Below are 14788 nucleotides of genomic sequence, written 5' to 3' on the forward strand. Positions count from 1 at the left end.
AAAATTAAAATAGCGATAATGATTTCCAACCTTCGATAGGAGAAGGAACCCGAAGAAGAAGATCTGTTGGAAATTAAGCACACTTTAATAACTCACTTAAATGCCACAATTATATGTCATTATGCAAAAAACAAAGTTATTAACATTTATAAATTACTAAAAAATAAGTGTTTTTTATAATTATCTCGGTCAATTATTTATATATTTTATTTTGAAAACTCTCAAAATAAATACATTTTTATGATCTACACCTTTCGTTTAAAACATTTTTCTCTAGAATATGTAATAAACTTTTTATGGGCAAAAAACTATGTTTTTCACTTTTTAAGATTGTTTGAAAAAAAAACAAAACAACATCAGCTTTACGTCTTCACGGATTTTTGATCAGCTACCCCTCATATATTTTTTAAAACCTTCAAATATCTGTATAAGATTTTTTCAGCTTTTTTTCTTTATTGACTCTAATATGGCTGAATAATCTGACTATGAATTGTTGAAATCTATCCTTGAAATTTTTTTATATATGGGAATAAATGTGAGCTTACCGCAAGTGTTTGGCCACTTTTCGGTATTCCTGATTTCATTAGAAATTCTAAATATTACATCAATGGTTACCTCTTCCATTTCTTTGGATGCCTCAGCTGTTATTCCATCGTTCCCTTCTGTTATTTTAAAATTTTAGCTTGTTTATGGCCTCATCAATTTCTGATTTCAGTATTTGTCGTTCTTATTCATAACTTCTTTTCTCTGTCTTAATGTCTGGGTTGTTGTTAGAGAATAGTATTTCGCAATAATGTTTTCACACCGCTGCAATACCTTCTGGGTTTGTTATGGTATTTCCACTATTATCTTTGATGATCTGTGTCTGCAGTATAAATTCTCTCGCTAGATATACGACTTTTGAGAGAAAAGTTCTCTGGATTCTTGGTGGTCAGCATTTTAATATAATTATTTTTGTCCCTTCTGCCTAAGTGTTTTATAATTTTATTTATGGTGTCTTTCTCTATTTCTTTTTGTATTGAATTTATTGCGCCGAAAAAGTTTTCGTCTTTCTTCTACAAGATTGAGAATCTCCTCAGTCACCCAATGTTTTTGTATGTATTTTTTCTTTAGGGATTGTGTTGTTGATGATCAGTGCTCCACTTCTTTGTATATTTCCATATTTTGTCATGGTCTTCGGTAGTCACTGGTAGGTCAGGTTTTGATAATGCTTTCTTAAAATTTCTTTGTGTTGTGGAACCAATTTTTGTCTTTTATTTGCAACTATCTTACTGTATAGCTTAATGCGAAATTCTGCTGGTAACATTTTGGATCGGAACCACAATCTGCAGTTGGTTTTGTCTTTACATTGATTACTGAGCTCCTCCATCGTTTACTGCAAACATGGGCAAAGTACGGCTCGTAGGCCAAGTGCGGCCCTTTGGGCTATTCAATAAGACCCTCGACATAGTTTTAGTAACTTCAAAAATTACACGCATAGGACTGTATTTTAAATGTTTTCCTCGGTTGCCTCATAGACCTCTGCGTTCCCCCACCACCACAGTCCTCTTACTCCGCACCCCATGGTGGCAGACAATGTTAAGTATAATGCGTCTTTTGCTCGGAGGTCGATAAGTTCGGAACGTATCGGACGCTTCTATTGTAGTTTTGACTTTTCTTAAAATCAGTCAAGTGGGCATGACGTCTATCTTGGCGGCTATGTGCATATAAATACATTTCTGTAAAAACTGTTCCTATAGTATTGCTTTTTTTGTAATGTTTTGTAACATTTTTATAGTTAAAATGGCAACTAAAACCGTAAACTTGATTCAGAATGTCGTGTTTTTAAAGATGAGTGAACTTGTAAATACTTTTTCACGCCTATTTGCCTGTGTGCCTAATTTGCAATGAAACTGTAGTCGTATTTAAGGAATTTAGCCTCTTCCGATACTTTATGACAAAACATAACAATGCTCAAGAAGCTCTAATCATCTACTAAAAGCAGGAGCTCTACTTAAAAAACTGTCAATTCAGCAAAATATTTTTAAAAAACAAAGTTGTTCTCCAAAGCAAATTTCACGTGCCAGTTACTTTGCATTTAATATTGCAAAAAGTAACAAAGCATTGTCTGATGGTTAATTTGTAGAGACTTGTATGCTGCAAGTATGTGAAGTATTGTGTCCTGACAAAAAGAAAGACGTTGAGACAGTAAGTTTGTTCCGAAAAACAGTTACTTCTAGGATAGAAGTAATCCATAGGCAGCTTGTCTCACAACTGGAGTCAAAGATAAGAGAGTTTAAATTCTGTTCTTTTGCGTTAGATGAAACTACTAACACGGCCCAATTATTTATATTCATAAGAGGTATTAATGAAAACTCATCTTTCTGAAGAATTAGCTCGTATGCGTCCTTTCCTCGGGTCGAAGTATTATTTCTTCAAAGTATTCTACATCAACAAGCCCTGTGTAAATCTGCTCTAGACATGAAACATGTGCTTGATGGTGTTATTTAGCTTGTTAATAGAATTCGTTCACAAGTTCTCGATCATAGACAATTTCAAGAGTTTCCAATTCATTGCAGTCTGAATATTTCGATGTACTTTAGTACAATAAAGTAAGATACATTTGAAAGATATTTTATGGTCTTCGAACTTGAAATTTTTTACAGATTATCTCAATCACATCAATAAATTACTCAATTACAATTATTCCATAATATTTGGGGTAATGTCAGGGCTTTTAAAAGACAATTGAATCTATTTTCTAAACAACTAGTCAAGAAAGATCTTAATCATTTTTTAAAACCAAAAACTAGTACAACTATTACAATCTTAAGAGTTGTTAGAAAAGCGTGAAATGTCTATGACGAGTTTGAGCAAAGATTCCAAGACTTCAAAGTTATCTAACAGGGCCTGGACATTTTCAGCATGCGGTTAAATAAGGCTGTATCTTCAATTTCTTTCAGACGACCGATCATGACATATGACATAGAAGTGCGCGAACATACCAACAAAACGAAACAGATGCTAAGGGTTGCCGAAATGAAAACCCTAAGAACAATAGTGGGTAAAACAAGGAGACCAGGGTGAAAAATACAAACGTTAGAGAGTAGTGCAAAATTCAATATATTGTAAGATAAGGAAGGCAGCGTAAGAGAATGTGGTACAATCAGGTAAGACGAATGGATGAGAATAGACTCTCAAAAATTGCACTAGAAAATAACTCGCCCGGTTCAAAACCTCCCGGAAGACCACCTAAAAGATGGAGGGATAGTTGGCAATCTACCTCCCAGGAAATTAATTAGAGGCAGCTTTAGAATTAAACAGATCGAAAGATCTCCAAGAAGTAGAAGAAGAAGAAGAATGACTGTGAATCAGTAAAACAAGAATTTCATCTGGAACTTAGTAAGTTGCAATGTAATACTGAATTGAAGCAACTATTTCTCAATGTTTCTAAAACTGACTTTTACAAGGTCCTGTCAAAATCAAGTTTCCCAAACCTGAAATCTCATGTTCAGAAGACAAATGCAAAAACAGCATTAGAGACCGATTGACTGACCAGCACTTAGCTGCACTTATGCGAATCAGCTTATCCCAGCTTCTGACAACCAGTTGATTAGAACCAACTTTTAGGAGCAACTGTCAGTCTCAGTTTCATATGTGACATACACCTTCAAACTCTGCTAAAGAATAATCTATTTATGTAACTTTTACAATGTTTTTACCATTTATCACTAATAAAAATTTGTTGTGATTAATTTTTTTTGGCCCCCCTAGAGAATGTTTTTATTTTATGTGGCCCTCCATTTAAATAGTTTGCCCATGTCTGATTTAGTGCATATCAAAATATAGTCCGTCTAGAAAGTATCCGGAATTTTATATTTTTCCTAATTTTAATAGATTTCCTTTTTGTAACATTTTAAGACAAAAGTAATGCATCAAGTAGGTTGTACCGATAGTAGGTTATGGACAATATCGTATGACAACACCATCTGTCAAATATTGTTATTTGTAAACAGACTTAAGATTTGTGAAATAATGTCACAAGCAGAAAAAAGGAAAGTGGTGGAATATTTGTATAGAAAGGGTGTCCGAAACATTAAAAAATTAGTGCAATTGACTGAACTCGCAATAAGGGCAGTGTATGAGACAATAAAGAGGATAAAAAATGTCATAGATATGAGACATAGACCAGTTTCTGGTAGACCGCGTAAGATTTGCGGAAACACTTTAAATGCTTTCCTACAATGACCCTTCTGCAAAGGAAACGAAGAATAGATTTTTGTCAACGTTTTCGAGAAGATAATTTTAATAATGTCTTTATATCTGATGAAACTTGTTTCCAGCTTGGTGCAAAGCATCTAAAACTCCTATCAAGATAAAATGTAACCGTTAAAATTTCCAAATTTCTCACTAAAATAATGGTATGGGGAGAAATATCCCAGCGTGGTGTTAGACCTCTCTGCATAGTTAATGGTACTGTTGATAGTGCGAAATATTGTGACATCCTAAATGGTTTTCTTTTTGAAAGGTCTCATGTTTTATATCCAGAGGTATCGCGTTTTTAGCAAGATAATGCAAGATGCCATACTTCTGTTTATACTCAATCTTGGATGCAAGAAAACCAATTTGCAACAATTCCGTGGCCAGCAGCATCTCCAGATCTTAGCCCCATTGAAAACATATGAGGACTAATGAAGATTGAAGTGGAACAAGCAGCGCCACGAGGTAAAGAAGGTTTGATTCGGTCAGTTTTACAGGCCTGGAACAACATTACCGAAAATTATGGCCTTGACCTAGTTTCGGGTGTATCTGGACGTTTAGTTAAGTGTTTAGATTTAAATGGAGATTGTATAAGTAAATGAGATGAATTATGTGTTGAAATTGTATATGTCAAATGATAGAAACAAATACCGTAAAATTATATTTCTGCTTTCTTTTTTCCAGATACTTTCTAGAGGGACTATATATATAAAATAGTTATACCTCTATCATATATTATTAAATTTTTTCTTTAATTTAGTTTTTTCTTATATATTTTTGTTAAAATTATTAAGAAGTTAATAATTAAAGTGTGTAAAAGGCCCGGAACTCTAGTCAGACAATTAGAAATTGCACGAATATAAGAAGATTAAGTGGACCCCATATTCAACAAAGTGTTTTGTTAAATCAAGATAAATCTATTTACCAAGTGCCAAGACGCTAGGACTTTTCCTTCAAGGAAAAAAAAGTATAAGAAATAAGCAGCGACCTGTTGACTCCAAACTCAATACGGTTTTTCTTACAATTATTTTTATTTATTGTCCAGTAGTCAGACATTTGACCCATAAAAATCATACGAACAGGCTGAATTTTGCAGAGAATATCAATTTGGGAACCCCAACAAAGATAGAAAAAAGTTTACCACTTTTACCCTCGGGCTTTCCCCTAAAACCCCCTCGTGGGGGGTAAAAACGCCAAAAAATCGATTAAACAAGAATCTGTACACCGTAGAAAAAAATATTTCAAATAAAAATGTAGCTTAGATAATTTTAAACAAAAATGTTTATAAGCATTTTTGTGTAGAATGAACCGTTTTCTTAGAAACATCGATTTTACATGTCAGTTACTTGCGCGAAATCATTGTTCAATGAAATTTATATCATCTCGACGGTAAAAACTCGATATCTTTTGATTTAAATATCCCATCGACAGAAAACAAGATTTTTTAAAGTCAAAGAGTGAAGCTTTTGTATGCAGTTTTTGTATTTTGCCGAGAAAAAAACTAGTTTTTATACAGGTGTTAAATAAATTAACGTGGCGTGTTTTTTGTCATTTTTTACGATTCTGGTGAGATCAATAAAATTGATCACTTTCATTGACCAGTTGTAGTAAAATTTTCTTTTTTAGATAACAATCTTTAAAACCTATGACATAAAATTTTAATTTTTAGTTGTGGTAACAAATATGAGGCATTTGAAATATGAATAAAAAACGCAAAATTTAATGTTATACATTACAAACAATCACACGTGATGAAAAAAATATTAAAGAAAACGGTTTTGGGTGTTGTTTACTGCAGAAGTTTTGTTCTTTTGACAAATGTACTAGTGTAATTGAAAAAAAATCTTAAATATTTTAGATCGTTTGTTGTGTGAAAGTTTGTGAAAGAAAAGTGAAAACTCAAAACTAAAATTTCATGTTATAAGTTTTAAAGGTTAGGCTTTACTAATCGAAACTTCATAGTGACCAGTCAATAAAGGGATATATTGTATTGATCTCGTGAAAACACAAAAAATGGCAAAAATCGCGCCACGTTTATTTATTTTACACCTGTATAAAATCGGAGTTTATTTGCGGAAAAATACAAAAACTGCATACCAAAGCTGAACTCATTATCTTTAAAACGCATTTTGATTTTTGTCGATAGGTCACTTGAATCAAAAGATATCGAATTTCTACCGTCGAGCTGATATAAATTTTATTGAACATGGATTTCGCGCGCGTAACTGACATTCAAAATTGATGGTCGCTTCAAGCGTTGTTTCTAAGAGAACGGTTCATTCTACACAAAAACTGCTTATAAAAATGCGTTTTTACCCCCCTGCGAGGGGTGTTTTAGGGGAAAGCCCCGGGGGTAAAAGTGGTAAACTTTTTTGCATCTTTTTTGGAGCCCCAAAATTAATACGCTCGGCAAAATTCAGCTTATTCGTGTGATTTTTAGAGGTTTAGTGGTATTTTCGTCTCTGACGACTGGTGTATTAGTGTAAAATAAAACATTTTAAAAATAAATAGTGTGTGTAACTTCATATTGTATATTGCGTTGGAGTGAAGAAAGGTGTTTCTTACAGTAATAGGCAACTCTGTATTTCAAGACTCTAGAGCTTGCTTATCAAAAAAAAAGAAACGACATAAGAATATGGGACAAAGCGCAAATGCAATAGCTACGAGTCTGCTATCACAAATTCAATATGGCAAAGAAAATAGGAAAGTCAAAGAATTAAAATAAAGTAAAGACAAGAAAAGTGAAATAATGGTAATGAGCAACAAAATGGATATTGGATTATGGTGATAGTTTAATAAAAACTAATTGATAGTCGGTTAAAAAGTAATAACAAAAAAATTATACTATGCCATAAATAAAACTTCAGGACAAAAGAAATAAACCTAAAGATTAAAAAGAGAATTTACTACACAACAGTACTATCTACTATAATATATGCTAGCCAAAAAACATTAAAATTAGATGACTAACTGAAAACGTGAGTATAATTAACAAAAAAGTAAAGTGACAAAAGCTTAAAGTAGTTATAGAAAAAATAAGGCAAACCAAGAAAAACTAGGAGGGTGAAATAAATTAACTATGAAACATGAAATTTAATTTGAATAGGATCTAAAAGATACCAAATCCGATAATGGGTAGAAAGATATAGGCAAAAAAAACATTTGAAAATCTAGGGCTCTTGCTGGACGTACTAAGATTAACATATGTATATATAAACAAAATAACTACATTATCACAAAATGTATTGCAAATAATAATTTCAATTAGTATAATCTATTATTAAACGATATTTACAAACATACAAATTTTTATTATAAATACCTTTCATCGTCACTTTCCATTATGCCCATCATTATTACGTTAATAACACACGACTACCGTTGAACTTGATATTAAACACTAGCTTCGCACGCAATCTAACATAGACTGAATAATGAAGGCGAAACTGTTAATTTATGTATGGATGGATGTAAATTTCAACATTGATAAGATTTAAAAAAACATGAATGAGTATTATTTTGTTATCCTATCTTTTGTTGTCAAAACGGTTTTTTATTATATTTGGTTTTAAATGTCGTAATTAAATCCAAAGATGCTAACAGTAAAATAATGTTTAACATTCGTTATAGAGAGAAGTGTGTTGTTATAAAAATTTTATTGTTATACGGAGTGAGTTTTTAGTGCGACATTAATTAATCAATAATTTTATTATGGAACGAAATATCCAAAAATATCCAAAACAGCAATGTTATTCTCCAGGCTTGGAAAATATGCCGAATTCTGCAGGGTGATTAATAACTACTTGATAAAGCAAACATACAATTTTTTAAATAGGACACCCCGTATACTTTCTCATATTTAGATTCCTCTCATAAACCCTGTTCTTACATTTACGACTATTTTGATTTCGATATCACTATGTATATAAAGAAGGAACACATAAATAATCATTCATTTTACATACTAAGGTAAACAATGTTCTAGTTTTCAAATTAAGTTTAACAGAAATCATCGACGAATATACAGGCTGAATGAACTACAAAAGAAAATATAAAGAAAAAATACATACAAATTACAATTTTCTCATATTTTTGAAATGTACAAACCCTATATTTTTTATTTTTTCAAAATATTTTACTTACGATGATACGCTTTCATTTTTGTGAAAAGCGTTCACTATACATAACTAAACTTATTACTTTCCTAGATATTTTTATTTTTGTCAGGAATACGTTCAAATTTTGTCTTGTGTAATAATATAACAAAATTATTTGTATTCAATACATAACTAGTACAAAATATAAACCATAACAATATGCAACAGACTAAAAAACACGAAACACATTCAGAAGGAAACAAAGGTAGACATTTTTGATCCCGACTTTCTAAAGGTAACGATAATTAACCACCAACACCAGAGGTGACAACAAACGAAGAAATAAATATTGAGACGGAAGAGGTAAAGAAAGCATTGAGGAAATTAAAAAATAGAAAATAGAAACTCCTAAAGTACGAAGGACCAGATCTGACCAAACAACTATTAAAACTAATTCAAAAAATAATAGAACAAAACAAAATTCCTCAAGAATGGAGATCAAGCATCCTAGTACCTCCCTTCATAAAAGGAGACAAATCAGACCCAGAAAATTACAAAGGAATTAATTTATTAAACACAACACTAGAATTAATAACCAAAGTGATAACAACTGAATGAAATTATAACACTAGCCGAAGAACACCAGGGTTTTAAAAACATCATGCACCGACGATATATTTATAATGAGGCAGCGATATAACAACAATTGCGTCCATAACGAAGCCATTTTATTGTTGCTTCTTAAAAGACAGAGAAGATTATTTTTCCCGTTGAGAACGGCTATGAATAACTGTTCTGATGAGACTTATTAAGTCAAAATACGTATCAACAGATATATAGACGCTTTGTACGTAAAATCAAATCTTTGCTGTCTTTTTCATTTTATTCGGATCTACTCTGTATGATTACAAGAAACAAATTTGATAAGGATTTCTGCTTAGTTGATAGACATGTCGTGGAATGCAAATTTTAGATTCCCCATGTCTCTATTAACATCTTTATCAACGTCTGTTATACCTTGCATTTATAGAAGGTTCAGGTTAAAGCAGAAATCTGAATTTGTTTCGAAACTATCTTACCAATTTTTCTATCAGATGTCGCTATTGCGTCCATAACGAAGCCATTTTATTGTTGCTTCTTAAAAGACAGAAAAGATTATTTTTCACGTTGAGAACGGCTATGAATAACTGTTCTGATGAGACTTATTAAGTCGAAATACGTATCAACAGATACATAGACGCTTTGTACGTGAAATCAAATCTTTGCTGTCTTTTTCATTGAATTAATATTATTTTATTTTTAACGTGTCTTGGGTTATTTAAGTTAAATGGGTTGTTGCGAAAGCAAACCGACCATGTAACTGGATTAAGGATATTCCTAGAAACTATAAAACAAAACAATTTTGAAAAAAGTTATTTAAAACTTGATCAATTTTCGAGGAAGCGATTGTTTTGAGAAATGTATGATATTGTAAAGGGTTCTAATGAGTTTTAAACTCATCTCAGTATTACAGTAACCCTCTTAGTGTGAAGTAGTCTTGAGTTAATAACGATGGAGAATTTTCAAAAATCGGTTGAAATTTTAACGTTACTACTAAGTGGATTAAGTCAAAAACAAGTTGCAAGACAATTGAATGTTAGTCGTTCGACTGCACAAAGGACCCAGCAACGATTTATTGTGACAGAATCTCACCAACGAAGACCTGGTACAGGTCCAAAAAGAAAAACAACCGCTAGGGAAGATCGCGTCGTCATTCTTGCTGCATTACGGAATCAGACCCAAACCGCTAGAAGATTTCAAGGCCACTTACAGCAAGCTTAAGGACCAGCAATTAGCCTTTCTACTATTCGGCGAAGATAAGGGAGCAAGGTTTGACAGCTTGCAGTCCACCAACAGGGCCCTTACTTTTCCCAGCTCATAAAAGACGAAGACTCGATTTTGCCTGTGAGCACATCAATTGGACAGCAGACGATTGGAAAAAATTATTGTTTACGGATGAGTGTAGAATGTCTATTTATGGTAAAGATGGACGCAGTAAGGTGTACAGACGGGATGGAGAACGTTTCGCTGGTTGCACTTGGCACCACGGGTTGCTTTTGGTGGTAGTTCAGTAATGTTTTGAGCAGGGATTTCTTTTGATGCGCATACGGATCTCGTCGTGATCGACAGAGGTGCGTTAACAGCAGTAAGGTACATAACGGAAATCTTACAACATCACGTGATGCCCTATGCTGGATTTACTGGCAACGAATTCCTGCTAATGCAGAATAATGCGAGACCACACACGGCAAGGTTGGTATCCAAAAAATAGACTGGCCTGCTCAAAGCCCCGATTTCAATCCTATTGAGCATATATGGAGCCTGCTAAAAAGTCGCGTTAGGCGTCGCATACCTGCTCCAACAACACCAGTAGAGCTTCAGATAGCACTCATTGATGAATGGGCCACTTTTCCCCAAAGAGATATCCAAAACGTTATAAATTCCATGCCAAATCGAATGAGGAGTGTCATCCAGAATCTAGGTGGCAATACTCATTACTGAAAATGGATACCAGCTTTTTTTTTTAAATATACAGTTCATTGTTGTTTTAAAAACTGTAAGTTGATTTTTTCAATAAATTTCCTATTTTTCTCAAATTTTTTATTTTCGATTGATGTTTTACGATAATGATGAAATTTTATATTAAACGTGTTATTGATTCAATATACAAAAAAATAAATGCTTAATTTTGTAGCAATAAATAATAATTTCGAAAATATTTTAAATATTTGGGGTGGCCCGTTTTCTATGACGCGGAGTGTATATACATATATATGTATATATATATATATATATATATATATATATATATATATATATATATATATATATATATTATATATATATATATATATATATATATATATATATATATATATATATATATATATATATATATATATATATATATATATATAGCTGACCGGCGCGAATTTCATACAGCCTTAGAATTAAAAATGTACTAATGTCCAATACTAAAACTTAACCGAAAACAAAAAACATATAATGTAAGAAAACAAGTACAACAAGTAAACAAAATATACAACGATGACGATTTTCTGATGAGTGAACTCATGGCTTATAATTGTCCATTCACGAAACTAGGAAATACCGGAATAACACGCCGAATAAGCTTCTCTTACTCTAAAACTCTAGTTACATTTAATGTTTCTACTGGATCTTTTTTACATACAGTAATTATTAGCACAAGCACTCGTGTACACTAAGCTGCGCTGTGCTCGGCCTAACTCGTAGGTCTCCATACTCTTACTAACTTTGTATTATGCAGGAATTGGAGAGTCTCAATATTCACACATTGATGTAATTTTTGCTCATTATTGTTGGTACAATTCCTTATTATCTCTTTAATGGTCTCCATCTTCAAGTCTCGGTAAATGTAGCTGTTTTTAACGTATAAACAAATACTCAGACCATACCGGTCTGAGTATTTGTTTCTAGATCAAGTTTATTATCTATGGAGAGCTTTGAGTTTCTTTCAAGCAAACAGTACAATTTTTTGTATTTCAGTTCATGTTTGTCTCGTTTTTTCTCTACATAGACCTTCCAATAAAGTCTCGTATCAAGATGCATACCCAGGTACTTCCTGGGTGTCATTTATTTTAATTGGCACATATTACTTTTTCTTATTAGTAAAATTTACATACTCTGATTTGGTGTCATTCCATTGTATCCTCCATTTTTTGGTCCAATCATCGATCTGGTTCACTGAAGATTGTAGATTTTTTGCAGCTTCTTCATAATTACTTCCCACTGCCAGAACAGATTTGTCGTCCTCAAATGTTGTGTTGCTAAACATACCTATCTGCGGCACTCTCACCTTGATTTCCCTTAACTCTGTGTAGATATCCTCTTGCTTTATTCTGAAGTGTCTTTCAGTTAAGTACGACTCTAATAATTGTGAATATTTGCTCGATAGTGCTCGATCTAATTTATGGATAAAGCCTTCATGCCATACCTTATCGAAGGCTTGGGTGACATCCAGGAAGATAGCTGAATAGATTTGTTTTTCCTCTAGTGCCTTTTTAATAATGTGTTGGTGATTCTATGTACCTGATATATCGTTCAATGACTCTCTTTAAAGCCAAACTGATGGGATGAGAATAATCTTGTTTCTTCAATGATGATCTTTAGTCTTTTCGTTAGAATCTTTTCATATAATTTTAAAAGTACAGAAAATAATGAAATAGGCCTGTAAGATAAAACTTCATTTGGCAGCTTTTCTGGTTTTTTAATCATTATCACTTTTGCCACTTTCCACATTTTGGGAACATATCTTAGTTTAAACGATGCATTAAATAGATATGTAAGCTTCATGATGACTTTCTTTGGTGATTGTTTTAATATTTCACCTGTTATTAAATCGAACCCTGGAACTTTTTTGGTATCTATATTCTCTCTTTCGCAGTTTCTTTGGTATTAGTAGGTTTACTTTCAAAGAAAATCTGTTCAAAATTATTCAGGTTGACCAAGTCATTTCCCTTGTTTGGTTGTTTCTGTTTGGTGGGTTATGTAGTATAGGTCTTTTGAGCCGTTTGGTGGCCTTCCAGAGAGAAGATGCACTACTTTTTTTAGCAGTTTACTCGCTGTTTATCCAATGTTATATATACAATTTTATATAAGGTATATTCCAATCGATTTATTCTTGATGCGTTGTATTTCTCGCTTGAGATGTGCGCATTTTTTAAACTTGTCTTGTCTTTAAGAGATCTGGTTTATTAGAGGCAATATTTTTAATTATGATGTAAGGGTATAAACGTCACATCTACATTAATTTAGATTTAAATAATTATTTTATTTTAATTTCTTTATTAATTTGTTAATTCCTTTACCTTCAGTTTATTTTTTACTATTTTTCTTCAAAAAATAGTTGGCTCCCTCTCTCTCTCTTTCTGTCCGGTAGGATAAATAGTCCTTTCTCTTTCTTCCCTCTGTCTTTCTTTCCTGTAGAATAAATATTCGCCCTCTCTCTTTCTATTCGGTAGAATAAATATTCTGTTCTATGTTGACAGAAGAGCTAATTCCATCAAAGGCATACCTCCTATGGCATATGTGCTCCCTACTTTCTGTTCATCACCTTTTCTAACTTAGCGGGAATATTATTTTTTGTCTGTAATTGAAATTCATAAAAAAAAGGTAAAAATTATTATAAGGTTCATTTTATCGTCTGCAGAAATCTCTTGGGGTGAGTACTTTCATTGTAATCTATATTTTATAATTCTGACAGCAGTTTCAATATTCAAAACCTCACTTCCTCGAAAGCACGTTTTCAATTTTATCCGTGTAGAAATCTTACAAAACTGAACTAATTTTAATAATAACTCTATTTCACTTTATCCTTACCATCTGCTATTTGTTAAATTGTGATTTTGGTAATTTTGGTAAGATAATTGGCAAGGAAGTTAACCACTTTGATGTCTCGCTAATGCTGTTGTTATATTCTAGTTTATTGGGTTTATTGGATAATTTTTGAAATTCTTGAAATGTTTTATGGAATAATATATTTATCGAATAACTGCAGCTGACTGTAAGGCTGTAAGGCCACATGCTTTGAAGGTGGCAACAGAAGCTACCCACATAATCTGGAGGCAACATCGCAGCAGGAGCAAGCAACCAAAATTTGCTATAAGTATCGGTTCCAAATTTATTTATTGTAAAGCTCTAGGCAGGGTTGTTTTTGCTTTATTTTATGTTAAATAAACATGATTAGTTAAATCATTGTTTTATTTGTTACCAACTAAATTTTCATTTTGTAATTCATAGTTTAAGACAAGACAGATTCACATTTGAGAGACTGAGCTAGGTGAAGCATAGACGATAAGCTTCCATGGTTGATTGAGATATTATTTTATAATAGTATTTCGATTCTATTTGGAAGTCTTATCGTTACAATAAAAAAGTCAATCAGGTTAGGGATTTTATTCTGATCCGTTGGCCAATAGCTTGGGTTTCCAGTCGATACTACGGGCGTGGCAGCCGTAGCTCAGTGGGTATGTTACTGGCTTAACAAGGGTTAAGGAGGACCCGGGTTCGAACCCGGCACCGACAAAATTTTCAATTTCACTGAGCCGGTACCGTGCTTCGAAGGGCACGTAAAGCCGTCGGTCCCGGCTACGAAAGTAGTCGTTAAGTCATGTTAGGTCTGCAGACAATTAAACTTTACAGTTTAATTGTCTGCAGATTTTGCGAGCTCTCTTTTTTTAGTGGTGGTAAATCTTGATCCCCATTTAGTATATTTCGCATTGTAATAACCTCCAGGATTGATCGCATTGTGACCATCTTCCAGGAGGACCAGGAAGTCGAAGGATTTCCTGACTAAAAAATCTACGTACGTGGTTCAACACAACAAACACAAATCTTTTTAGAGAGGAAAATACAGATTGCCATGATGGTCG

At 32.8% G+C, this 14788-nt stretch overlaps 1 protein-coding gene across 3 annotated transcripts in view; it reads right to left on the reverse strand.

The window, feature by feature from the left end:
* Nucleotides 1–14788, reverse strand: part of CAH1 (carbonic anhydrase 1) — a 210019-nt gene that overhangs the window by 170699 nt on the left and 24532 nt on the right. The window contains exon 1 of one of the 3 annotated variants that reach the window (XM_072534693.1): nt 7562–7684. The exons of the other annotated variants lie outside the window; for them this stretch is intronic. Coding sequence (XP_072390794.1) covers nt 7562–7593 — 32 coding nt within the window. The 5' untranslated portion in view covers nt 7594–7684. Of the gene's footprint in view, nt 1–7561; nt 7685–14788 lie in introns of those variants that run through there. 3 annotated transcript variants of the gene reach the window in all.

This window comes from Diabrotica undecimpunctata, chromosome 6 (genome assembly GCF_040954645.1).
Source record: "Diabrotica undecimpunctata isolate CICGRU chromosome 6, icDiaUnde3, whole genome shotgun sequence".
In the NCBI taxonomy this organism is placed as follows: domain Eukaryota; kingdom Metazoa; phylum Arthropoda; class Insecta; order Coleoptera; family Chrysomelidae; genus Diabrotica; species Diabrotica undecimpunctata.